The sequence below is a fragment of the Kogia breviceps genome, chromosome 18 (assembly GCF_026419965.1).
Source record: "Kogia breviceps isolate mKogBre1 chromosome 18, mKogBre1 haplotype 1, whole genome shotgun sequence".
NCBI lineage: Eukaryota > Metazoa > Chordata > Mammalia > Artiodactyla > Physeteridae > Kogia > Kogia breviceps.
In genome coordinates, this window is record NC_081327.1 from 7480376 (window position 1) to 7507234 (window position 26859).

General features: G+C 59.3%; 1 protein-coding gene across 1 annotated transcript; it reads left to right on the plus strand.

Annotated features, from left to right (window-relative positions):
• NAPA (NSF attachment protein alpha) lies at nt 1-25821 on the plus strand. The gene is made up of 11 exons (XM_059045780.2): nt 1-417; nt 11157-11236; nt 14465-14581; nt 19404-19450; nt 20919-20996; nt 21191-21246; nt 21333-21417; nt 22231-22335; nt 23520-23588; nt 24025-24075; nt 25048-25821. Exons 1-11 carry the CDS (start codon nt 299-301, stop codon nt 25147-25149), a joined length of 909 nt encoding a protein of 302 aa, XP_058901763.1. The 5' UTR covers nt 1-298; the 3' UTR covers nt 25150-25821.
• Nucleotides 25822-26859: the final 1038 nt, after the last annotated feature.

The following is a 26859-nucleotide window of genomic DNA, read 5'->3' on the forward strand; positions in this document are numbered from 1 at the left end:
AGTAGCACCGGGAAGAGAGTAGGGTGCCGTACGCGGATGCATACGCATGCGTTAAAGCATCGGGTCGCCAATTGGAGGCCTTGAGTCACGGGGCGGCGTGCGGCGGCTGGCGAGGGCGAGGCCGACGGGGCGCGCGCCGCGCTACGACGCCGCTGGTTGGCCAGTGCGAATCACGTGGTTTGGGGCCGCAGGAGGCGCGCGCCGGTGCGACGTCAACGCAGACCACTAAGCTCTCCTGACCTGTGTACCGCGGCCCGGCCTCAGCTGAGTCGTCCGAGGGCGCGGGTCGGGCCGTTTGATGAGTACCTTTGCGGCCGCCATGGACAACTCCGGGAAGGAAGCGGAGGCGATGGCGCTTCTGGCCGAGGCAGAGCGCAAAGTGAAGAACTCACAGTCCTTCTTCTCGGGCCTCTTTGGGTAAGAACCGCGCCGAGGGGTCCGCCCGGGACCTAGACTGAGAGGACAGAGGAGTCATAGACTGGGGCGGCGATAGAGGTGAAGGGCTCGAGCCTAGAGGACGGGGCGGAGGGGTGTTGCGGCACTACGTGACATGGTCTAAGGCAGCAGAGGTGACACCGGCCGAGGGCCAGGGTGCCCGGGTTGTGGCGTTGGCAGAATAGCTTGAGGAGAGTCTGTCCGAGATGGTAGAAGGGCCCTGGGCTGAGGACACGCAGGCCGAGGCGACACCATCTGGAGGCAGGAAGGGGACCCAGGCTGAAGATGGGCCAAGGGTCTGGAGGAGAACGTGGGCCGAGGGAGTAAGGTCTCAGGCCTTGAAGGGGACCTGGCCTGCGGGGACTCAGGGAGCCTGGGAGGGCAACCAGGTCAAGAAGCCTTTTGGAGCTCTAGGAGAACCTATATGAAGGACCTCAGACGGGCATCTTGGGTCCCTGGGACTGAGGACCCCTGCCCAAGGGCTTCAACTTTCCAAGGCCTGGGGCGGTGGATTTGTGTGAACGTAGGCTCAGGGCTCAGGCGAGCCTGGGAGTGATGAGGCCAAGTCTGAGATGTGTGAGGTGTGGGGGATGAGTGTGGCCTTGGTCACGGGTGAGGGGTGTAAGGGGGACTGACACCGGAGTGAGAGCTGAGCAGACGAATCCCTGGGGTGATGGAGTTACGGCTTCTGAAGAAGCCTGGACTGGGAGGCCGGAGACTAAGGTGGGGTGAGGCTTGATTTAGGAACTGGAGGGATAAAAGGGAGAGATGAGGGAGATGAGAAAACCAAAAGGGGCCGAAGGCCTGCTGTGTGATCCTTGAGTAAGGATTGGGTGGCCATTGGGAGTAGGATGAGAGTGGCGTGCCCAGGATACCGCTGAAGGGCTCTGGGAGACAGAACCAACACCTGCAGTGTGGCAGACATTTCACATAAAGTTCATGTTGGCTCGTAAAAGTTGTTTGGATGGCCATCCTTCGAGGAATTTTAGTGGCTTGGGAGTGTCAAAAGCCCAGGTTCGAAGTGGTCTCTGCCATTTCATGACCTTGGGTAAGCTGTTTAATTGCCCTGTTACAGGGGGGCTAAGAGAAATCTGTCTCAGGTGTTTGTTACTAGTGTTGAATAAGAATGCAAGTACAGTGTTTAGAATTGAGCCCGGGATGTGGTTATCACTCTGGGAGTGCTAGCTACCATCAGGGTTACTTCCAGGAAGGAAACAGGTGTGGAGCCTGTACAGGGCTGGTGGGGATCAAGGTGGGGGTCTGATGGGAGAAGTGGGGATCGGGGGGTCAGAGCAGGGAGAGAAACAGTGTGATGAGAGAGGAGCTGAAAGAGGTCGGGAACGGAGCTCCGGGCCATGGGGACTTAATAGGGTGAGGGGAGGGGCTTGAGGCCCCGGTGGAGGGAGAAGAAGGCCGCGGAGGACTTCGGAGGTTGTGTTGCTCGTCGGCCTGGGGGCAGAGCTGCAGTGGGCCGGGTGAGTTTGTAGTGAGGTAGGAGGAACCGTGAGGAGGGGGCCGCATGGAGCCTGGCAGCACAGACAGGCAGAGGTTGGGGAGGGCTGGGAGGCTGGGAGGGCCGTCCAGAAGGCTGGGGAAGGGGCTTGGGGGGAGGACCAGGGATCGGGAGAGATGGTGTTAGGAGGTTGGTAAAGAAATGAAGTGGGGGAGGGTTCTTCCCAGGAAAGGAGATGGGAGCGTCTCGTTGTTATTTGAGGGTGGATTATGTTTAGTGAAAGAACTTGAGTAACCTGGCTGTGAATTGCCTGGTGTGGAGAAACATCCGGGGCTGATGGCCTGTATTGATTAGGTGAGAAATGTTTTATTTTGGAGGCTAAGAGTGGGGAGAGGGTATGTGTGTTTCTGCTTCCTTCACAAGGGGAGAAATTCAAGTGCAGTGTTCTGGGGTAGGGCTAAGTTATCGGTAATGGTTTTCCTGGGTGACTTTTGGTGTCTGGTCCCTTTGGACTGGGGGTTAGTGTACTGTTGGGCCGTGCTTGGAGGGAGCAGCTGAGTGAGACCCTGACACACCTGCCACCTGGTTGGGAAGTCAAGATGAACGCTTGCTAAAACACTAGTAAAGCAAAATTGTCAAATGTGACTAAGGGCTAGATCCTGTCGTTCGTGGGAGGTTCCTGACCTGAGAGGAAGCTGCATGAGCTGAAGGAAGGTTCTGGTGACGTGTGAGCTGGGCCCCAAGGAACACTAGGTCATGCTGAGGGAGTGGGGGGCTGGGGAAGGTGTTCTAGGCAGAGGGAATTGTGTGAGCAGAGGTCTAGTGTGAGGGGAGGTTCTGCCCGAAATGATGGGGAACCAAGATCTAAAGAGAAGAGGGATGGCTCCCCAGAGGAGAGACCTCCATCTGGGAGGATGAACAGGAGTTCCAGGGGTACCCTCTGGTGGGGGAGCACTGCTTCGGGCAGAGGAGGCAGTTTGGGCAAGGCCCAGATGCAGGTGTAATGCGGGGGGTTGTGTGTTAGCCCCTAAAGGCGGAATGGGCAGAAGGGAGTGAGACTGAACAAGAACCACGCCCAGTCCTGGAGGGTCTCCTGACACAGGGCTGGGATTTGAGGAGGTGTTGGAGAGTGTTGAGGATTTTAACGGGGGCCTGTCTTAGCCTGTTCGGGGTGCTCTAACAAAATACCATAGGCTCGGTGGCTGATAACCAACAGAAGTTTATTTCTCACGGTTCTGGAGGCTGAGAAGTTCAAGATACGGTGCTGACAGATTGGGTGTCTGATGAGGACCTGCTTCCTCGTAGACAGCTGTTGTCTCACTGTGTTCTCACATCGCGGAAGGGGCGGTGGAAGGGGTGAACTAGCTCTCTGGGGTCTGTTTTATAGGGGCACTAATCCCAATCACGAGGGCTCCACTCTCATGACCTGACCGCCTCACAAAGGCCCCATCTCCTCATACCGTCACCTTGGAGGTTAAGGTTTCCACACATGAATTTTGGTGGGGGACCCAAGCATTCCATCCATAGTAGGGCCAGTGCCGGAGGGTTCCCATTTGCCTGGTGGAAGGGACTGCGGCACTGGGTGTTGGGGAGAGTGCAGACAGTGACGGTAGTAATAGCTGATAGCATTAAGTGCCCACTCTGAGTCTGAGTCCCGCCTGGGCCGGGCGCTTCACCCGCGTCCTCACGTGCAGTCCTCACGGCATCCCTGTGGAGGTGGACAGGTGGGGACTTAGAGATGTTGATATATTTGCCCAGTCCTCTGGTGAGTGGGAGGTCGCGTTCACGCACAGGCCTGCCTGATCCCAAAGCCCTCTTGCTGCCACACGGAATTTCTCCTTAATGCTCGGGCCCGTTTCTGGGCACTCCGTTTAGGGAGGATGTTGGCAAACTAAGTAGGCGTCTTAGGGAGCTTCCTTTCTCTGATCCCCCCATCTTCCCCTCCCGCGTGGCGGTTTTCTCCAAACATCTGAAAGAAAGAGCAGGTGTATTCATCCCAGACCCTTCAGCTCCAAGAGCGGTTGCCATGGTGCAAGGCTAGTGCACAGGACAGGGATGCGGACAGAGACCGAGACACGCCTGACCAGAGCCGGTCTGCCGGAGGGGCCAGCCCGAGAGGACTTGCCTCGTGGGCGGGAACCACTCCTGACACCTTTCCTCTGGAGCCGGGGTTGCCGGGGTTCAGCGTTTCACAACCCCCTGTGGCTTCCGAGGACTGGAGGAGGGAGTGTCTGGCCTCAGCTTGTCCCTCTTGCTCCTCCTTCCCCTCTTAGGAACCTCAGCGATGACAGCAGCCCAAATTGAGAGGCCTCCGCTCATGTCAAAAGGACCAAGTAGGGTTGCTCCTGCCTGGGATCGGGGGCAGCCCCGTCACCTTGGATGTTAAGGCCTTCTGTGCTCTTCGTTGTTTCTGGGCTGCCAGACACTAGGGGGCTTTGGTGCACCAGCAGCCTGGGAGGGAGGCTGTACCAGGCGGCTCGCAGATCCGAGCTGCTTCTGTACCTTCCCTCCCCTCCTCAGCTCCCCAGCCAGGGCTCAGGAGATGGGAGAGCAGCCCAGACTTCTGCTCTGGAAGCAGAAAGGTGGCGATTTCCCAACGACGATGCAGTTGTGGAAAAGGAGAGGGGAGATGCAAGATGAGCTTTTTCTTCCTTGCTGCTCCGTCTCCCGATGGGTCCACATTTCTTGCTGTGCCCCTTCGGGATTGCGCAGGTTCCAAACAGTGGTTCTGTTCCCGGTGCCTTTCCTCGTCCCTAATATCTCCCCGTGACCCCTTCCCCCAAATCCAAAATAAACACTTCTTTCCACTCAGATACCAGTGTGTTTAGCAAGTTTATTCTTCTGTGAACTGAAGATCATGGTAATACCTACTTCGTAGGATTGTCCTAAGGAGAGAATGAGGTTATGCATGTGCGGCGCTGCGAGCTCGGTGCCTGACCCTGGTCAGTGCTTATTAAGTGCCTACTGTTATCAACAGTATTAGTATTAGGTATTGTGATTGGAAGTTGAGCCCGAGGCGCTGGAGAACTAGAGATAATGGGGTGCTTTCTGTGCACAAACAGCAGCCTGCGGATCAAATGTTGACATAGTTCCTGCTTGAGCTGCTCTTGGGCACCAGCAACCCCTGGGAGCCCTGGAGGCTGTCTTTCCCGAGGCAGAGATTGCGGCCAAGGTCCTCCGGGTAGGTGTCCCCCATCCAGGAACCCCCGGGCCCTTGGCTGAGGAGTGCCAGCTTCCAGACCACCCTCCACCTGCAGAGCACGCAGGACCCCGGGGTGCCGGTGAGCTGGGCACCGAGGTGACTCACTGTCCCCTGCCAGCTGCCAAGATCCACAACTTAAAACTCAGCCTCTCTTGCCCGGGCTCAGAGTGGAGGCTGTCCTGAGGGGACACAAGGCTTCCAAGGAAGCCGGCCGTCATTTCGCCGCAGTCTGAGGGTTCTGCCCCTTGATGGCTGGGACCCTGCTGTCTGCTCACACAGAGGTTTCGACACTCCTGTTTAGAGTGGGGCTACTGAGAGGCAAGGGTCTTTCCGAAACATCTTTTAAGAATAGGAACCATTGGGCGCTCTGGCTGGGATAAAGGAATCCTGTTGGGTTGCAGAGGGCATCCATATAAGAACCATGGGAAGGCCTGCTGGGTGGTGTGGCAGGTGTGGCCGCTGCCTTTGAGCTCACGGGCAGGAGGGCGATGGCCCGGGAACCGGCCCCATCAGCGTGGTATGCAGGGGGTGGGGTAGGTGGGAGGCCCCCGGCTCTGTGGAAGCCAGGGGACGGGTGCCACTTAGCTAATCTGGAGGTAAGGCAATGAAGCCCACACTGAGATGCGAAAGGAGAACATTTCCAGAACCTGCTCTCTCCGCCAGCCTGAAGCGAGGGATGCTCTCGTTGGCTGAGCACCTGCTGTGTGGCAGGCGCTCTCCTGGCCGCTGCCTGGTGGTGGTGGGGGGGCAGGGGGTGTTCCTCGTGCCTCCGGCAGGCCTGCCAGCTGTGGCGTCTTGTCCCCACTTACAGCTAAGGAAGCAGAGGCTGGGGCGCCACGAGCCAGCACTGGAATCCAGGCCTGCCTGACTGTGGTCCTCGATTTTTCCACCCACCCCGAGCGACTAGAATTCCCATTGCCGGGTGGCCGGCAGCCCTTGGGGTGTATTTCTCCTCCTTCATATAATAGCAGCTGTTGGAGCGCCTGCTCCGGGCCTCGCTCTGTGCTGTGTGCCAGGTACTGCGCCTTGAGACCCTCACCAGCCGCCTCCCAGGTCAGGCTCATCGTCTCTGTTACAGATAAAGAAACCAAGGCTCAGGGATCACTAGCCCGAGGCCACGCAGCTAGCAAAGTGCCCGAGGCTGACTCCAGCCCAGGTCTCTCGGCCCCCAAGTGCATTCTCTCTCCCCATCACCCGTCCAGGCATTTCAGAGCTGGGCAGTCAGTGTGTAACACTGGATTCTTCCGTTGTTCCTGGGGCCTTATGGGAGCTCGAGGCACCGCAGAGCCAGAAGGGCAGCGAGGGGCTTAGCGCTCATGGGCGATGCAGGAGGAGAGGCCGAGAGATGCCCGGAGACCGCGCGGCTCTGGCTCTGCCAGCCCCGGTGCAGTCAGGAGAGGGGCGAGGCTGGGGGGCTGCTGCTCCCGGTGCCGGGGGCCTCTCCTCTCTGTGTTCTGATGTACCTTCAGCCTGCCACTCCGTGAGGTGGGCTAGGGCTCAGCGGGGGCCTGGGCCTCGAGGCGGCCAGGGCTGGCTCCAGCCGAGAGCAGCATTTACTCCTCAGACGAGGGAAACCTGAGCAGTGCTGGCTGTTTAATCGACAGGAGCAGGCAGGGACCTTGTGCGCCCCCTCCTTTTCCAGAAGACCCTCGGACACAGGGAAGGAAGCTTCCTGGATCACAGGGTGAGCAAGAGGCAGGGCAGGTTTCCCGGCCCCGCCACTTCCTGGCAGCATCGGCTTGGGCCAGCCCCTTCACCACTGTGAGGCCCAGCTTCCTCCTCTGTAAGGCAGGGTCATACCTCGAGGGCGACTGAGGGTCTCCGTGCTGCTTCAGGTGTCACCTGGCAGGCCGCTGTAATGAGTCGTGAGGAAGCACAGCAAAGGAGAGGAGGTCGGGGCCCCGCACCGGCCCTTGGGTCCGTTCTTCCCCACCCAGGGTGCGGACGGAGAATCAGGGCGGGGACCTTCAGGCCCAGGAGGGGGCTGAGGGTGGGTGTCTATGGCACCGCAGAAGGACAGGGGTTTAGGGAGTGTCGGGGACCTAACGTGGGAGTTACTCCACCTGCCTTGCCTTCTGAGGTCCTCAGGAGACTGCAGGTTGGGTGGGTAGCTTGTTTCTGGGAGCTGGGAAGTGCCCAGGGGATGGAGAAAGGAAGGAGGGAGGCTGAGACTCTGCCTGAGGACCCCCTGGCCCGGGTCCCACCGGGCTATCTGTGCATGCCTGGCACCGCACCCATCCCTCCATATGGCAGCCGCTGGAGGATGGTGGCTGTGCCTGGGAGACCTGAGACTGCTTCCTCCGCCTTGCGGGGGGCGGGGGGGGTGGGGAGCAAAGCTGAGTCGGGTAATTATAGACAGCCCTGCACCAGCCCGGCCCAAACCAGTTCCCTCTATTCCCGGTGGGAAGGGCGGAGCAGAGGCAGCTTGGTGGGATCAGTGGGGGGAGGGACCGTCAGCTGTCACAGGCACCGCCACCTGGGCTCTTCAGAAGATGCAGGGCCAGCTAGCCCCTCTGGCCCTTGTGCAGGGGTCCGAGGGGGGCCTGGTTTCTTTCCCTCAGCGAGTTTGTGGATTTTGTCGGGGAGGCCACTCTTAGATAAGTGACGTGAAGTGACCTGACCAAGGAGAGAAGTCCTGTAGTAAACCATGCAGATTTATCACTTGGGGAGACAGCTTGGAAAAGCAGAGGAGCCGGGCTCTTCTTCCTTCTAACCATTCTTTCCTTGCCAGAACGCTCCTTATTACAAGGCCTAAACCCTTCTCCTGGCTCCCAGTATGCGGTCCCCCGTTCCCCTCACCAGCCTCAGTGCTGGCCACTCCCTGGACCATAGCCATCCCGGTCCCCTTCTCTTCCTTGAACTGGCCAAGTTTGTTTCTGTCTCAGGGCCTTTGCACGTGCTGTGACTGCTGCCTGAAATGTGCTTCCCACTTCACATGGATGGCTCCTTAGTCATCTTTGGGGACTAAGCGTAAATCTCACATAGTCACAGCAGCTTCCCCTGACCTGCCCATTCAAAGAAGCCCCTCGTCCCCCAGTCCCTCTGCAGTTGTCTTGCTGATGTCCTGTTTACCGAGGGTCAGGTCCTTCTCCTTTGTTTGCTGCTGTTATCTGCAGTGCCTGGCGCGTAATAAATGCTCAGATATTTGCTCCCCAGTTGAATAAATGGCTTCTCCTTCAGGATTTGCCAGGGACCCGAGCCATATTATTTTCCCCTTTGATGACTCCAGTTCCATCTCTAAAGCAAGAGGCTGAAGCTCCAGAGATCTCCTGTCATCGCCTGGTCATGGGAGTGGCCAGGACCCAAGCTTTGAGGGGAAGGAGAAGGCAGGCCTGGAGGCCTGAGCAGATGTTAATCCCTCTGGCTTTTCCACCGCAGTTAGAATCAGTGAGCCAGCACGGGGTTGGCCCAGCTTAGTCTGGGATCATAGAATTTCAGCTCAGCAGCTGACAGGCCTTGTGTTCTGAGTCCACCCCGTCCCACTGAGCTGCGACAAGCCAGCTGAGGCTGACTCTGCTCATTGTTGCCACCTGGCTTTGGGCCTCTCCGTGGTGGGATGGGCCATTTCTGCTCCTCTGGGAACCTGAGCTTTTTTCAGAGAATGTCAGGGTCTGGAGAGGATTTAATTGCACCCACAAGGAAGGGAAGGATGCGCTAGCGGACCCCTGGGGTGGGCAGATCTGTGGTTCGACCTGTGAATGCACCTGGCTCCTTTCAGAGAACCTTCCAGAGAAGATCCCCCAGGGACCCTTCTGAAATCTCTTCTGCCCAAAGCTTGTGAAAGTTCCTCACCTCTCCAGGGCCAGGAGTGGGTTCTGAGGAAGTCACTCCAAACAGGGGCCCCAGGCCCAAGGCGTCTTGTGCAGCTGTGGTGGGAAGATGGGGGACCCAGCAGGGTGAGTGCGGGAAGTGTGCGTCCCCACGTCCCTCAGGGCTGCTTCCTGGGGACAGCAGAGGGTGGGTGCAGAGTGTCAGCACAGCCCCAGAAGGCAGAGGGGAGACTTTTCATCTAAAGAAGAAGCTTACCTGGTACGATTTGGATTCCGGAAGCCAGGATTCCAGCCCCAGCCACCCTGCCGGCCTGCCCTGGGGGTATTGCCTTCCGATGTTACCTGACAAGGGACAAGTCACTGGTGGCTGCTTCCCAAGAGGTCAGTCTAGGTCAGCTTTATCCCTCCCAGACTCGCCTGATCATCTGAATCATCTGAGGCCATTGTTACAAATTTGATTGCAGGCCCCACCCAGACCTGCTGAGTGAGATCTCCAGGGAGGGTGGCTCCGGGACTCTGGCTGATGATTATAATAAACATCTGATGTGCATCCAAAGCATGGGCAAGATGGCCCTACCGCAACAGCAGTGCAGAGGGCAGGGGTGCTCCCCGTACTGTGTCCAGAATTACGTCGGAGGCCCTCACCCTCTGTGGCTGGTGTCAGCGAGGTTCCAGGGCCGGTTGACACAGGGCTGAGGGGTGGGACAGTGAAGATGATTTATTTGTGTGGCTTTATTTTTTGGGGGGGGGGGGGCGGCGGTGGGCAGCCTCACAGCTTGTGGGATTTTAGTTCCCCAACCTGGGTTGAACCTGGGCCCCGGCAGTGAAAGCGCCAGGTCCTAACCACTGGACCACCAGGGAATTCCCATTATTTTGCCATTTTAAATAATTTTGTGCTGAACATCCTTGTAGCTTCTCTGCTTAGTTTCTTTCTTTCTTTCTTTCTTTCTTTTTTTTTTTTTTTTTTTTAGTTTATATATTTTTATTTTTGGCTGTGTTGGGTCTTCGTTGCTGCGCACGGGCTTCTCATTGCAGTGCCTTCTCTTTGTTGCGCGGCACAGGCTCTAAGTGTGCGGGCTCAGTAGTTGTGGCGCACGGGCTTAGTTGCTCCGCGGCATGTGGGATCTTCCCGGACCAGGGCTCAAACCTGTGTCCCCTGCCTTGGCAGGCAGATTCTTAACCTCTGCGCCACCAGGGAAGTCCCTCTGCTTAGTTTCTTAGGGTAAATTACTAGGAATGTAATTCATTGCTGGATCACAGAACCCAATGTAAATGATAATATTTAAAATATATATATATATTTTTTCTCGAATAGGTAAAATATGCAGACGATTTTAAAATCCAGACAGTACTAATGAGGGATATGAGTCTGTCTCCCACACCTGGCACCCAGTTCTACAGACCCCACCTTAGAGAAAAATACTGTAACTATTTTTTTTTTTTTGTAACTATTTTTTGTGTGTGTATTTTTCCAGAAATCTTCTATGTTTACATATATGTTTCTGTTCTCACCCTCTATTTCTGTTTTGTTTTAACACAAATGGGAACTTTCGGTGTACATATTTAAAAACAGTATTTCTTCATATGTCTGTATTATTGTATATCTGCCTAGTCGTGAATTGGCAGCAACACACTTTTAGGGTTGAGACGTCTTCATTGGACAGCTGCAGTGTGCAAGGGACGGGGTTAGGGCATTGAGGAAAGGACAAGGTGTCCAAGGATGGACTCTTCCCCCAGAATGCTTTGCAGTCTCATGCGGAAAAGGGATTTGCAGAGAGCCTGGGATCCAGTGGTCAGCACTGAGCATCTGAGCAGGAAGTGGAGGAGACTGTCAGAGGCAGGGCTCCTGGGGGTGGTCGGGAAGGGCCACCCCCCACAATGAGGGTCCAGCCCAGACCTGCCCAGCAAGGGCCTAGCCAGCCTTTGCGTAGGGGCTGGGGGCCACCGACTCCATCTCCCTTGAGCCCGAGCAGAGGCCTGAACTGTAGCTGGACTTGGGAAGCTGGCTTCACGGGGACATGCAGGGGCTGGGGCTGGGGCCACCATCCAGTGGCGATGTAAGGGCACATCTCCACTGTCGATGGGGCAGAAGCCTTGCTTTTCCCTTTTTTTGGGGGAGGCCTCACTGTGCAGCATGTGGGATCTTAGTTCCCTGACCAGGGATCGAACCAGTGCCCCCTGTATTGGAAGCTCAGTCTTAATTAACCGCCAGACCCCCAGGGAAGTCCTGGCTTGCTTTCTCTCTGATAGAAGATTACATCTTTTTCTTACCTGTTTTTCCTTTCCTTTTTCCCAGAGGCTCATCCAAAATAGAAGAAGCATGTGAAATCTACGCCAGAGCAGCAAACATGTTCAAGATGGCCAAAAACTGGAGTGGTATGTGATCCCTGCTAGAGCGCCTCCATGGCTCTTTCTCCTCTTTCACCTCAGCTTCCGGTCCCAGAGGCCTGGCTGAGGCCTCAGCCCTGCAGCTCCCCCACCAATGCCGTCTCCAGCTTTACAAACCCACTGGCCTGCCATCTGGTCATTCCGAGCCCACTGGGTTATTTTACAACTTGGGTCACAGGCCCTTGGAATGAGAACTTAAAGGATAAGGATAAATAGATTATTGAATTCAGATAGACCCATGTATATTGATGAGCTCTTTGAGGGGTTTCTCCTTAAATTCAGAATTTCAGGTTTCCAACAAGGACCTACTTACTATCTAGCACAGGGAACTATATTTAATATCTTGTAATAACCTATAATGGAAAAGAATTGGAAAAAAGAGTATATATATGTAAAATTGAATCACTGTGCTGTACACCTGAAACTAACACAATATTGTGAATCACCTATACTTCTACTAAAAAAAGAGAATGAAAGAATCTCAGGTTTCCCTGGAAGCAGTTCCCTAATACTTCCATCAGAGTCTGAATTCTGGGCTGGGGATCATTCAAGTGGTTCCAATAATAACATTAATCACGGCTCCATTTATTGAGCCCTCTCCTAAGCACCAAGCTTGCGTTATTTAACTGAATCATCACAGCAACACCACGAGGGTCAGTACCATTAACATCCCCATTTCACAGATTTGGAAACCGAGGCTTGGTCCAGCCCTTTGCCCAACACGCCACGACTAGTGAGTGACTGAAGCAGAATTCAGAAACCAGAACTCTGACTCTGGAGCTGGGGGGCTTAACCTGCCCCATGTGGCTTCCTGACCTTGGGAGCCAGAGTGACTTGGATCTGTGTCACAGCTCAGGCTGGCCACGTGACCCCAGGGAGGTTACCTGGCCTCTCCAAAACTGTTTCCTCCTCAGCACGGCAATGGGGAAAGGAACGGTCCTGACCCTGCGGGGCTGTCATGTGGGTTCATGGCGATCAGCCGTCGCCATGCAGGGCAGTCAGCACAGCACAGTGGCAGCTGCGAGCTCCATTTCCCACTCCTATTAGCAGCACCCCTCCCCCTAGAGTGGGAGGGGAAGCCCTTAGAGGACTCCAGTCAACAGACTGGCAGACTGCAGGAGCGCTTACAAGGTCCCCAGCCATCTGTGTGCTCTCACTCCAGTTGGGGCAAGACACACGCACACAGGCAGTATCATAGTGTACTGGAAGGGCCTCTTCCCGGAAGAGGGCATCCCAGGTCACGTCCCTCCTGAGACTCTCACAAGCTGCGTTGGTGGGCGGAGCGGCCCTTCTGACTTGGCCAGGAGGGGTATATGGTCAGACCCTGGCAAGGCTGGAGCTTGGGCGGCGTCCGCCAAGGAGAGGTGCGTGGGCAGGAAGGGGCTCTTTATTTTAATCTTTTGGCTGCACCGTGCGGTATGCGGGATCTCAGTTCCCAGATCAGAGATTGAACCTGTGCCCCCTGCAGTGGAAGTGCAGAGTCTTAACCACTGGACAGCCAGGAAAGTCCAGGGAGGAGCTCCTGGAGGTCCAAGGGGCCGAAGATCTGTTTGGGAGCTACCTGCAGGCCTGGAAGAGAGGTTCAAAAAGCCAGTGCTCGAGCCCTTTGGGGGCTGACTTCATAACATGACTTCAAACATCAGCAAGATTGGATCAAGAATATCAAGCAGGGCTTCCCTGGTGGCGCAGTGGTTGAGAGTCCGCCTGCCGATGCAGGGGACGCGGGTTCGTGCCCTGGTCCGGGAGGATCTCACATCCCGCGGAGCGGCTGGGCCCGTGAGCCATGGCCGCCGAGCCTGCGCGTCCGGAGCCTGTGCTCCGCAACCGGAGAGGCCACAACAGTGAGAGGCCCGCGTACCGCAAAAAAAAAAAAAAAAATATCAAGCAAAGACAGTGTTGAAACCCAGGGAGGAACTTTCTGACTACAAAGGAAATGAAACCTGGGATAGGGCTGTGAAGGCAGGATGTGGAGGCACAGAGCAAAATGGACTGTCGTTTTCTGAGAATATTTTTGGTGTCCTGAAAATTAGAAGAGCTTTTACCTAAGCTTTCACAGCATGTGTGGTGCCTAGAGCCAGATCCTGTGTGTATTTTTATATGCTCCTAAGGTAACAATACCATTAGAGAAAGAATATTTCTTTTTCAATCACGTAGATGGTGCTTCTCTTCTAAAACTTGTCACCTCCCTCCTTCCCCCAAATAGTCAAACAAAAATCTTAGGCCTTTTTTTTTTCTTTTTTAACTTTTCCCCCAATGATACTACTTTTCTGGAAATTCTGCACTCAAGTTTGGAGCCCTTGAAAACAAGAAAGAAATCATACATAGTGAGAACTTGGATGGCTTTGTCTAGGCTCCTGCTCTAAAGGTACAGGATGGGGGCCAGGCCCTCTTGTCCTCCCCCAGCTCAGGGATGCTGTGATTGGGGCTCAGCTGGAGCAGGATGAAGGGCGGGGGCCTCAGGGCGGCTGAGCTGGCGCGGCCAGTGGGGCTCCCAGTTAGCACAGCCCCTACCCCTTGAGGAGGAGGGGTCCCGCTGTCTCCCACAAGTCAGATGGATTAGGAGCCGGAGATGTGGGAACAGGATGGCTTGGGGTGCCTGGAAGGTGGCGGTTCGCAGCTGAGTACAGGACAGCCTGGGCTTCAGGTGTGGTCTCCGCCTCCCTCCACCCATGGGCGTTGGTCCCCATGCTCTCAAGTTCGTGGCGTCTCCGTCCTGTTTCCCTTTCTGGACGTGAAGCCCCTGGGGGAGTGGACTTTGTGAGGCCTCCTTGCCACTCAACCTGCCGTGACTCCAGACGAGGGGCCGGCATGTGGACAGAGGCAGGGGAGCCGGGGAGTTGGATTGGAAGGGCCGGGGGCCGTGCGGGGAGAAGTCAGGCTTGGAAGGGGAGAGGCAGTGGGGGGGGGTGGTCTGGGGTAGCTGCATCCTGATCGCCACTCTCTTCCCCAGCACCCCCGGGCAGCCCCATCCCGCGGTTCAGCCGGCACTGTGCCGGGGATGCTGCTTCCAGGCTCCCCGGGGCCGGGGGTGCGGGCAGCAACTTCGGGGTCAGGGGGCCCGAGGTCTAGGCCTGCACCTCGGCTCACTCCGGCCACGCTCTTTCTCTCTTGGGGACTCTGCACCTGGAGAGCTCGACCACCTCTCGGGGCCCTGTCTGAGCGACCTAAAGCGTGGAGGCCCCCCCCTAAGACGGGGATCCCCGTTTTCTGTTCCAGCTGCCGGAAACGCCTTCTGCCAGGCAGCCCAGCTGCACCTGCAGCTCCAGAGCAAGCACGATGCGGCCACCTGCTTCGTGGACGCCGGCAACGCGTTCAAGAAAGCCGACCCCCAAGGTGAGGGCCTCTGTGGGCCGCTGGAGCTGGCAGCCCAGAGCTCCAGCTGAGCCCCAACCCAGAGAAGGCCTCAGGTTTCCCACCCAAGATCGTAGGCAATAGGCTGGCCTGGAGGCGCTGGCGCTCTAGCTTCAGAATTGGCTCCCTTCTGGCTGGCGTTGGCATCGCGCTCCAAGCCTCCGCCTCCCCTTCTGCTCTGTGCCTGCAGCTGATCGCTCCCGCCCCTCCTGGAGCCTGGGAGCATTTGGGAGTGGGAGTTACATTTCAGACCCACCGCATGCCAAGGAGAGAGGAAAATCTGTTCTGTTGTCAGAATTAACATGCGAGAGGGGGTGGGAGGGGGTTCAGAGACCAGCCAGGTAGGAGTTGCTGCCGAAAAAGGAGCGGAAATTATCCTAACCTGGCTTCCCTACCCCCTGGTCCGGGGGATGGGGTCAGAGAGAACAGATACCAGAGATGTAGCTGCAGAGAACAAGTTCCTTAAAATGAGAGCGTGCTGGGGACAGAAGCCCAGTTTGGGACTGACTCACCGTGAGGAAACCATCGTTGTCCTCCTGGGCTCATCCTGAGCTAGAAGCGCAACCCAGTGGGTACCAGCCTTTTGGATTTCGTGGAGCTGGAATTTTATTTTTTAATCACGGTGCCAGACATCGGTTGCCAACTTTTAATTTTAACAAGCTCATTTTTTAAAATGACCATCTACTGTCACTATTCACTCATAAGAGAATGGGAAATATATGAATATTAATTTTTTTAAAAAAAGGAGATGCATCACCTTGTAATAAAGGCTTATCCTTCCCAAGAGAGGGCAGTTGGCACTAGTGTCCGGGGGTCTCTCCAAGGATCTGTGAGCACTGGTTCACACACCAGCGCTGGGGAATTGGTGGCAGATTCGTTATCGCCATCGGGACATCTAGTTCCCAGTGGAGGATTTGATGTCTGTGTAGACCAAGTAGCTGTCCTCTGTTCCCAGACTTGACGGGTGGTTCCTGTGCATCCGGGTGTCTCACATGTGAGCTCAGGTTCAGCAAGAACCGAGGGGAGGCCTTGTGACTGGGTGGGCCGTCGTCCCTCTGCACAAAGCTAAGTGCACCTGGCTGGCAGCGCTGGGCCACAGCAGTCCCCGTGGTGATGTGATGATGACCCAGGGTGACCTCGGGTTTGTTTTCAGCTCAAATCACCCAGGGAAGTCTGTGCGTCCCCCGCAGAGGGCCCCCACCCCCAGCCTGCCTTCTCTCTGGGGAACTGGTCGACCTGCAGATGCTGCCCTAGCATCTGTGATGTTCAGCTGCTGCTCCAGAGTGACTGGAAGGACTGATGTCTGGGGCGGGAGCTGAGGCCAGGCTTCACGGCATGTGCACAGCGCCCCTTGTTCTTCAAACAAGCCCCCGCGCTTCTGGGAGACGGGCCCCGCCTGGCGCCATCATGCCGCGTCCTTCCCCAGCTTTCGACCTGAGCCTTTTCAGCTAGCAGCGGCGCTCTGCAGAGTGTGTCGGGTGCTGGGGCCCGGGTCGGGGCTGTGGCCCGGTGACTGGCCTCCAGACGCGTGGAGGGTGCCTGAGGCGTCGGTGGGAAGGCAGCAGTGGTTAGGTGTGGTGACGTGCCCATCTTGGGGCTCAGAGGCCGACTTGGTTTCTTTGGGGATCAGATCAGCGAGCCTGGTTCTCTGCCCTGGATGCTGAGGGTGGGAAGGGGTGGATTTGGTACTGGCGGTGGCTCTCAGGGAACAGGAGGCGCTGTGGCGCAGGGGAGAGCCTAGCGTGGGCTGAGCCGGGAGCGGTGCCTTGGCTGGAGCTCCAGGGTCTTGGTGCTGAGCCGGGAGCGGTGTTGGAGCAGCGGCACCCCGGCACCACCGCGTCTCGACTGCCCATCCCAGTCAAGGAGGGTGGGGCTCGCTGTGGTCTCTGAGGCCGGGGGAGCCTGCTCCCCTCTGACCTCGGGGAGACACCTAATCTTTCGGGTCTCCATTTCCTGGTCTGGTAAAGCAGAGAGCACACGTGAGATAAAGCACAGACGTGCCCAGCACGGCCCTTGGCGTGTGATAAACGTCCTGATAAACGTCCAGTAAGGGGCAGCCCTCGGCTCCCATCAGATGGGAGCCTGGCCTGGGCACCCCCTGCCTCCACCCCTGGCCGCTTGCCTTGTGAAACAGAGCCGGAGGGCCCACGTGGATCACTGCCCAGTTTCCCCAGGCGGGTGGCCGGCTCCCTGGGCCCTCGCTGCTTGCCCCGCCTGCCTCAGAGGCCTGCCCTGTGTCAGCGCTTGGTACGGGAGTCCTGGAAATGCCCCTCTCCCCACCACCGACAGGCGGCTGAGCCTGCGCCTGGGACCGCCAGGGCAGAGGGAAGCGATTGGGCGCCTGAGTGTGGCCGAGGGTGGCCTGCTGCCCCCTTGGTGGCTGAGGGCAGAGGCAGGAGGTGATGACCGCAGCTGTCGTTGGTTGCCAGCCGCTATGGGTAGACTCAGGCCAGGGAAGCCTCTCACCCTGCCCGCCTGATAGCTGGGCCCAGGGGTGCGTGTGTGTGCACACGGGCACCCAGGGCAGGGCAGTGGCCAGACCCCCACTTGCCCTCCCCCGTGTGCTCCCCCAACCTCACTGCCAGCCTCACTGGGTACCTGCGGTGTGCCAGACACGTGGCGTCTTCCTTCTACCCGTTGCACTCCTGCGATTTGCCCCCTTGTACTGAGGAGGCCTGTCTCCCCAAGCCAGCGCCTTCCCCTCTCTGGGCCTCAGCCCTCCCCGCCCACCTTCTGGGGCTGGACCATTCCCAGAAGCTCTCTCTGGCTCCCGGTTTTCGGGGGCAGGTGTGCCGGGGTGCGCGGGCTGTTCGCCCCAGGGGTCCTGGTGACCGGAGATAAGCTGGTTGTAGCCAGTATGTCAGCAGCTAATCCGCTAGTGCTCTGGCTGGGGTGGCAGCTGGCAGCCTGCCGCTTTCAGGGACAGCCGTCCTGGAGCGAGGGGGCTCAACCTTGTGAATCCATGCTGCTGCCCGCGGGTAAGCCTTCTTCCCCTACCGCCACCGCTTGCTGACGACACTGCAGGCCAGTGCCAGCAGGCCCGGGGCGGCCGCTGCAGGGGAGCCCGTCCTGCCAGGGGAGCTTCCCGCCTCTCCCCCTCCAGGGCTGCTAACCTCACCCGGGCAACCTTTGCCCCTCTGCCTGTAGGTGTCTGCTGTGCGCCCCATCGTTCCAGGAGAGGGAGCCTGTGAGTCGCTTGCGGGGGGGGGGGGGGGGGGCGGTCGCTTGCTGGCCGCGTCCACCCCCCAGGGGTGGAGAGTGGAGCAGGGTGGGGTGTGCACAGCGCACGCACTGCAGCCCTACCCCTGGTTCCTTAGCCTCCTACCACTGGGCTGCCAGCTCATCAGTTACTTCCGGAAATGCTCTGTCACAAAACCTTTGTGTCTGTGTTGAAGTAACACTGCTTCAGGCTGTATTTGTTTGTGGTGTTCTCTCCCTTTTCTCCTTCTCTGACCCTTGTTGCTTTCTTTCCCTCTTCCCTACTGCCTCAGGCTTCCCCTGTCAGCCTCAGAGCCTTGACCCAGTGGTGTATGCTCTGAATATTTTAGGGGTCCCCAGGGGCCTTGCAGAATTGGACCTGGCCCAGCAGTCCTCCCTCCCCCAGAGTAGTGCTCACAGACACCCCCTTTTGGCCTGTAAATTGGGGGAGGGGCTTGTGGACTCCCTGAAGGGCCAGCCCCAGGTCTGGGCCGGAGAGCCTCTGTTCACATGTCTCCCTGCGCGATGAGACCATCAGCCCCTTGAGAGCAGACACCGCGCCTGCGGCTTCCTTGCAGCCTCTCGGCCCAGTGGGCCCTGCTGACTTTGGAGACCCCGACGGCCAGCAGGGGGCTTACAAATGCTGGACTGCGGGGTGAATTTTCAACCTTGCCCCAGCTCAGAGCCCACCTGCTGTGGTCTGTCCAGGCTCTCTGTCCGTCTCCCTCCATCTCCCCCAACACCCTTTCCTCCTGAGATGCATTAAAATGGTGTTAAAAAAAAATCCACCCAAGAGCTCATCTCTGTCTGCTAGAAAATGCCACCCACTCATGCTTCTCTCTCTCCTCCAAATAACTTGTCAAAAAAAAAAAAAAATGCCTTTCCCAAATTTCCAAATTTAAAAACTTGCAAGAGGTAGTACAACAAAGGTACCCCAATTCTTCCTCCCAGGTGCCGTCCCAGTGTGTGTGTTTTGTCGGTGAAACCTGTGGCTTGAGGAGCCAGCAGGCGGCAGCGCCAGGCGGAGGAGGCTACAGAGGGCTCTGCTGCAGGCTGGGATGTGGGCAGAATAGTGGAGACCCCAGCCACAGGGGCCTCAGCGTCACAGCACCCAGCCACCTCCTGCCGCACACGGAGGCCGGGGGATGCAGCTGGTTCAGGGTCCCACCGTGAAAGGGTGGCAGAGCCCAGGTGGGAGCTGGCCGTTCCTCCGATGTCAGCCTTTGCCGCCTCTGCCGGCAGCTCATCCTCAAGGGCAGGGCCTTGGCAGGTCTGGCCCAAAACACCCATGGGAGTCTGGCCACCAGCTGGCTATGCCCTGTCCCAGGGGTTGCTGGGAAGGTGGTGGCATTGTGGTGGCCCGAGGGAAAGGGCAGCTGTATCAGCAGGGCTCCCCCGAGAGCATGTGCCCGGCAAGTCACAGTCGGCAGAATAAATTAGCCTGACCAGGTTTCCTGCGGCTCGGGGATCCCCTCACCTTCCCTCCCTGCTCAGGAGCGTAGCCCTGGCCACTCCCAGTGCAGCCCTGCACCTTCCTTCTCTCCTCGGCCTCTGCTGAAATGACTCCACCTTCTCATTTCTCCTCCCTGCCTTTTTCTCTCCCCAGAGGCCATTAACTGCTTGATGAGAGCAATTGAGATATACACAGACATGGTAAGGGTCACTGCGTGTCCTGTCCACCCCGTTCCAAGTCCTACCTGATTGCCCCAGCCTCCCCTCTCCTCCTCCAGCCCTGAGAGCAGGCGGGAGACTGGCAGGGTGAGGGGTGTCACCGGAGCCGGGCTGGGCTTGGGCTGGCTGTGTCCTCACGCAGCTCCTCACCAGCCTGGCTCCTGGTGGCAGCTCCCAGCACATCACGGGCTGACGGCCCCTCCCCAGGTCCTGCCTCTGGCCCCCCACAGGCCGTCACTGTCCTCACTCGTAGACGTCACTGCTGTTGGGGTCCTCGCGTATCCGGTGCGTTTCCCCTTACCCAGACGCCCCCCGCCAGCGTCCCATTTGATTTGGGGTGGGTAGGCATGGCCCAGAGTCAGCCCAGCCCCTGCCCTGCCCCAGGGAGCTGCCCCATCGACAGATGAGGTCCAGAGAGGCGGCTGCTGGTCTGAGGCCAGGGAGCCAGGACGGTGGACCAAAGCCAGGCCCTGGCTCCCGTCGACTCCACTTTTTGCCCCTTCGCACTCTACCTGTGTGAGACCCCTCCCTCGGGCAGGAGCGTGGGCCCTGCCTCCTGCCGGCTCCAGGGCCGGGCCGTAGTAGTGTGTTACAGCAGTGGGAGCCGCTGCCGTGTATTGGAGCAGATGCTCCGAGCTGGGTGGTCTGGTCTCCCCTACAGCAGCCCCGTGAGGCGGGCACTGTTGTCATCCCGTTTGACAGTCAGGAAAGAGGGTCCCAGACAAGAGACGTGACTCGCTCAGGGCCCCACGCCTACCAGCAGGAGCCGCTGAGACCCAACTAGTCCTGGCTGAGCCCAGGGCCTTGCCCCTTCTGCCGCCCTCAGCAAGGAGGTGGCCGTGGGCCAGGCTCGTGTGTGAGTGGAGGGCCAGGCATCTGGACCCCCACTGGGTGGAGGCAGGTAGGAGGTGCTCGGCCCCTCTGGGAGCTGGAAGGCATCCTAGGGGAAAGCCCTGGGCGCCTGCAGGGGAAGCTGGAGGGCAGAGGTTGACCTGCGAGAAGGGCTGTGTGGCCACACGGGACAGGGAGGCCAGGAGGGAGGCTGTCTCTTAGGCAGCGGGGAGCCTGTACCAGGTGACTCTGGGCTGCTCCTTCCGCCCCTCTGGACCATCTGTCACATGCCTCCTTGGGCCAGAGCTTCTGGCAAGTCCCTGTGCAAACGTTAACCTCGGTGTGTTCCATCTGTCCCCCATGGAGACTGGATGGGGAGGGACGTGCCCGCCGTCACCACGTCAGGGCAGCACTCGGACCCGGGCCGCTCATGCTAGAGCCTCCCTTTTAAGCCCTGTGCCCCTCTGTCTCTTGGGGCCTTCTTCTGCTCACCTTCCCTCCCAGGGGTGGCTGAGGGCTGAGGATCCAGCTTCGGGGACCCGGAGGGGTGTGGTTGAGCTGGGGCGGGGCCCTCAGGACGCCCCTCGTCACGGAGGGCTCCTTCCCACGTCTCACCCAGGGCCGGTTCACCATCGCGGCCAAGCACCACATCTCCATCGCCGAGATCTACGAGACGGAGCTGGTGGACATCGAGAAGGTCAGTGGCAGGTGGGGCCCGGCCAGTGGCCAGGGAGGGCTGCCTTGGCCGGTCCTCTGAGACTAGGACAGGAGCCCGGGGCACCGGCAGAGCCTGGGAAAAGGGCTCCGGTGAGTCCCGGGCCATGTGGCGCCCGAAGGTGATGAAGGCTGCGTTGGCCCCTCGCCCTCCCCCCACCGCCCGTGTCTCCCCAGGCCATCGCCCACTACGAGCAGTCTGCAGACTACTACAAAGGCGAGGAGTCCAACAGGTACCCCTCCTGCCCGCCCCAGCCCCTCGGTGAGGGCCCGGACCCGGCTACCACTGACCTCCCTCCCCTCTCTGTGCCCCACTCAGCTCTGCCAACAAGTGTCTGCTGAAGGTGGCTGGTTACGCGGCGCAGCTGGAGCAGTATCAGAAGGCCATTGACATCTACGAACAGGTGGGGGCAGGCGGGGCCCCGTCCTGCCCGCCAGTGCGCCTCGTGCCGCCTCTCACCCTCCCCGGTGCCCCGCGTGCTCTGCACGCCCTCGCTCTTCCCCGCGCCCTCACCCCGCGCTCAGGCCGGCTCCGCACTCGCTCCACCCACGACCCCACGCGGCGCCACCGCCCTCTTCCTGCACAGGCCCTTCCCACACTCTCACAGGGCACTTCCCAGGCGGCCCCAGAGTGAGGCCAGCTCCGAAGAGCCAGAGTCCGGGAGAGAGTGGAAAGAATTGCGAGGCCCGGGGTAGCCGGAGGCAGCTGCGGAGCCTGCTAGAAGGGACCCGGGAGGGGGTGTCCCCTGGGTATGCAGGCTCCCCTCTGCTGTGTGGGGAGGGCTGGCGGGGAGCCTGGCCACCCTGGTGGGCTCAGCCTGGCCAGGAGAAAGGCAGGCAGCTGGCCTCGGAGGAGCGCGGGGCGGGCGCCGCCTCTCATGTTCCCGCAGCCTGCCACCCCTCTGCGCACCGATGTGCCAGCCTCCTGTCGGGCCTGACAGCAGGGCCGCCTCTCCCTCCGCCATCGCAGGCGCCTCGGGAAGCCCACGGACACCTGGCCTCAGCCCTGTGGCCACGCCCCCACTCCCCATCATGCCCTGGTCCTTGGCCACTCACAGAGCGGTTGCTGACTTCCCCAGGGCTGGTCTCTCTTCTCCCTGCGCTCGGGGTCCTGGGTTAACAGGGCCCCACTGGGGAACAAACCCAGTTCCCAGCTGGCCCCCAAGTGCCTGGCAGTGACCCTGGCCCTCTGGCTGCCCGCCTCCTCGTGCCTGCAGGTGGGGACCAACGCCATGGACAGCCCGCTGCTCAAGTACAGCGCCAAGGACTACTTCTTCAAGGCGGCTCTCTGCCACTTCTGCATCGACATGCTCAACGCCAAGGTGAGCCCCGGCCCAGGGGCCCACCCGGAGCTTACCCCACGCCCCCACAGGGTGACTGCCCTTGGAGCACAGTGTCTGTCACTAGGCCGAGTCGCCTCTTAACCCCTTCGGAGGGTAAGCCCCTCACTCACATCTGGCCCCTGGCGTTCGGCCTTTGGGCAGGAAGTGCTTGTTTCTATCCGTGATTTCACTCACACAGTCCCTGTAGCCTTTGAGTTTCCAACTCCCGACTTGCTCAGTGCCAGGCTTTTTCTTCTGTGGGAGCACTTTTTGAGTCCTTACTGCACCCCATGAGGTTGACACCATGGTCGCCCCATTTTACAGATGAAGACACTGAGGCTGAAACCAGAGTCTCTTGTTCAAAGCACGTGGCTAGTAAACCGCAGCCCCAAGATTCCACATCTTTCCAACTCCCAGTGTTCTCATGATTTGAACCAGAGCCTAAACGCCAGCCCCATTTGTGCTCAGGGCTTCTTAGCAAGAGAGGGGTCAGGGCTGGGTGAGGGGTTGGGGAATGGCCAGGGAGAGGAGCTGGGTTCTGCTGGCGTCTGGGATTTCTTGGGGTCTCCAGCTGCCCCATCCTCAGCCACATGATGTGTGAACCCCAACCCTTGCTCCTTTTGCCGGCATCCGGCAGGGCAGGTGAGAGCTTGGGCTTTGGGGTCAGGCCAGTTCAGATCCCCAACACGTACCCTGTGCCCTGAGCGGGTCACTACCACCTCTGGATCTGTTTCCTACTTTGAAAATAGGGTCACCATCGTTTGACCCTCCCTGGGTCCTCGTGAGGGTTAAACGTGAGAAGTGCCTGGCGTCAGGCCTGACACGTAGGATGTGCTGTTATGAGGCAGTACAGGCAATTGTTGCCATCGCCCCTACCCTGGGTGGACCGGGTGCAGGAGAGGCACTGAGCACCGGCCTGGGGAACCCTCCTCCCTCCCCCAGGCCCCTGCCGCCCCCCCCTCCCCTGCAGCTGTCTCTGCAGCCAGGCTTGCACTGAGCTCAGCTCCGTGAAGCTGCCACCAGGCACAGAGCCCGGCGTCACTGGAGGCCGGGGGGTGGCGCAGACAGCTGACTCGGGGCCAGAGCGGCCCCCGATCCCCTCGGCTGCCGGCCCAGCTGCTCCGAGGGCCCTTTTTTGTTAACTTGTCCCCTTCGTCCTCCCCTCCACCCTCGCCGGCACTCAGCTCGCCGTCCAGAAGTATGAGGAGCTGTTCCCTGCATTCTCCGACTCCCGGGAGTGCAAGCTGATGAAAGTGAGTGCCGGGGGCTCGGGCCACCCCTTTCCTGCACCTGCGCTCTGAGCAGGGCGCGTGGATGGGAACCTGGAGGCTTGGCTCTGGCGAGCACGAGCGCCGCGATTCGCACCGTGCTTTTCAAGGGGCTTCTGCTCCCCCTCGCCTGCCATTTGGGTCTCCAGTTTCTGGATGAGACGAGTGAGGTTCGGTCAGCGAGGGAGCTGGGGGGCTGCGGGATCTCACACTCACACAGGCGCGCGTGCACACGCGATGTTCTGCGTTGGCGACTTTCTGATGCGGGGGGCAGGGTTGGAACACAGCCCCTTCCTTCCTGTCAGCATGGGAGTCCCCCCGACTTTCACTCACCCAGATACTGTGTGTGTGTGTGAATCTCATCCAGGTCAGGCCTCAGGCCAGCCTGGGCCCCTGAGCCCCGCCTGCCATTTTCTTGCAGAAATTGTTAGAAGCCCACGAGGAACAGAATGTGGACAGCTACACCGAGGCGGTGAGTGGCCGGCAGGGGTGGGTGTCCTTGTCACATGTGGTCCCGTGAATTTCACCCTTTCTTATCTCCAGCCCCGGTCCCTGGCCGTGAATTCCTTTCTCCAGTCGCTCCAGACTCCTCACAAGTAGCCCCAAGAGGTGCGGGGAGTGTTCTCCCCGTTTTAGAGATGATGGCACTGAGGCCTCTCGGGGCCCGAGCTGGGGTTGGAGCCCATATCTGTCTGCTCCTGAAGGCCAAGGTCTTTGCGCCACTCAGAGTCCCCCTGGGTGAGCAGTTAAGGATGTCTCACACCGGGCACTTTGGGTGATCCTGGATGTGCAGGGAGGGAGGGAGGGAGTCGCATCATTCCCCCTCCCCTCCCCGAAAGCAGGAGGGAGGAGGAGCAAAGGGTGCCCGGAGAGGCAGCATTGGGAGGGTCCCCCTTTCCAGCAGCTTCTCTGATAGAACCGCCCCACGGAGATGTTTCTCCCTTTCCTTACCCTGTTCTGAGCTTTCTGGAACTCAGTTACATCCAGCTCAGGTCCACATTAGGTCCTGCAGACTGTATCTGTCAAGCATGTCTCTCCCTGGGTACCCATCACCAATCGTAGGCCTCTGAATGATGACAGAGGCCAAACTCGTCAGGTCCATCCCGCCCCAGACCGTCCATCCCGCCGCTTCTTCGTGTCTCCGGGCCTCAATTTCCCATCCGTAAAACAAGAAAACTGGACTTTTTTTTTTTTTCAGCTATAAAATCTTTCTTGCCCCCAAGGGAAGCCTCACGCCCAGGCCAGTAAGGACACAGAAGGGAGCCGCTCCGGCTTGGGTCGGGGCCCACGCCTCCCCTTGCTCCTCCTCGGGGACCGAGGCTGACAGGGACAGGCCGGGAGGATCTTGGGAACAGAGACCGTGGGCGAGGATCGGTGACAGGGCGGGAGCCGAGGCGAGGCGCGGGGCGGGCCGCCCCTCCTGACCCCGGCCCCGCGCACGCAGGTGAAGGAGTACGACGCCATCTCCCGGCTGGACCAGTGGCTCACCACGATGCTGCTGCGCATCAAGAAGACGATCCAGGGCGACGAGGAGGACCTGCGCTAGGCCGCCTGGCCCCCGGGTGCCCGTCTCCCTGCCCCGTCCGCCCGCTCTCCCCCGGCCTGGCCCTCCAGTGAGGATCGAGAGGATCGCAAAGAGCCCAGAGAGGTGGGGCCCGAGACGTTGGCTGCGAGACCTTCCCTCCTCCCCACCAAGGAGTCTCGCACGCCACAGCGCAGGCTCAGCGCTGCTTCGGGGGCCCCTGAGGCCAGGCCCGCTGGCCAGACGGTCACCCTCTGTTCCCGCCGCATCCCTTGCCCCCTGCCCCTTTATTTAAGCCCCCGGAGGTACCCTTCTCCCCCGCGACACACGGGATCTTTGACGCAGACCTATTTGCTGTGGGTGCCGCCGGGGGTCGGGGTCAGCATCTGGCCCCCCCGTCTCCCAACCAGCTGAGTCGTGAGGTGGGTGTCTGTCTCTCCACCTTTGTCCCCCAGCCGAGCTCTGAGCCCCCGTAGCCACCGTGATTGGCTGTCACCGCTGGGGGTGGGCTCCTCCCCCACCCAGCACGGGAGCCCCCAGCCTCCTGCAGCCCTCACCTCTCCGGGGAGCCCCAGGCCCTGGAGCCCCGAGGGCCGCCCCCACGCCCGCCCCTCCGTCTCCACCCTGCGCTTCCAGGTGGCGGTGGGGAGCCGCAGCCGCCTGAGGAAGGAAATAAAAGACAACACTTGCGCATGAGTCTCTTCCTCCTCACCTCTGCTCCCTCCTCCCCCTTCAGGGCCTGTGGCCCGGCTCCCTGGCCCTCCCGCCTTGGGCTCTGGGCACGCTTTGTGCCAAAGAAGAGGGCAGCCTTAACCAGGAGGCTGGGCTGGGTCAGAGCCTAGAGAAGGGGAGGCCCAGGGCTGGTGGGTTTGGGAGCCATGGGCTTTTGGGATCTTTGAGCTCTGGGCTTTCTGGTCCTTGGTGTTCTCAGCTGGGATGATGGGCGCCGGTGCCCCTCCCCCAGAGCTGGCGGGAGGATGGATGCATCACCGGTGATGAGAAGGGGTGGAGGAGGCCCACCAAGTCTTCCAGCCTCACACCCCACGTCCGTATTTCCCTGCAGGGAGGGCTGAAAGCCCCAGTGGCACTGTTCCATCTGTCGAAGGGTGGGGGAGGGAGCGGCTCTGGCGGGCGGAGTACAAGGAGGACCGAGTGGGTACGGTGAGTGGGAGAGGAAACAGCAGGAGCCCTTTGCCCAGGAAAGGAGGGCAAGGATCGGCCACCTCCTCCACACTCCAGCACGTGGGCCTGCCTGTCAGGTGGACAGTCTGATGTGCCCGTGCTTCCACCTGGCACTGGGCTGGGCCGGGCGCTCCCCACTTTGTGGAGGAGGGGAACAGCTGGAGGAGGGTCAGTGCCCAGTTGCAGACTTAGTGTCACGGTATGTGGCATGACGTCAGGAAGTGAACAGGGGCTGCAGAGGAGGTGCTGCCTGGGAAACCAGGGCAGGCTCCTCGGAGAGCTGCTCCAGCCTAGAGCCTGGAGGGAGTTCAGGAAAGGTTCAGGCTCAGTGTGTGTCAAGAGAGTGGCCTCTATGACACCCTGTGACACCCTGTCCTGCCCCTCTGTCCCCTTCAGCTTTTCCCACAGCTCTAATCGATTGATAATGGCTGCCTAGAGCTCAGTTAAGACTCCTGAGATCTCAGATGGATTACCAGTGTCTGCCGTGGCACAGGCTGGAGAGTAAGTAGTGTGAGAATCTGTTTGTGCCACCCATGACCTAAATAGTGATTC

Excerpts from the sequence above, each read along its gene's own strand:
- NAPA (XM_059045780.2), top strand. The coding sequence starts at position 299 with ATGAGTACCTTTGCGGCCGCCATGGACAACTCCGGGAAGGAAGCGGAG. Across the intron at positions 14,582-19,403 it reads CAAGAAAGCCGACCCCCAAG|AGGCCATTAACTGCTTGATG; the intron begins GTGAGGGCCTCT and ends TTCTCTCCCCAG. Across the intron at positions 21,418-22,230 it reads CCATTGACATCTACGAACAG|GTGGGGACCAACGCCATGGA; the intron begins GTGGGGGCAGGC and ends TCGTGCCTGCAG.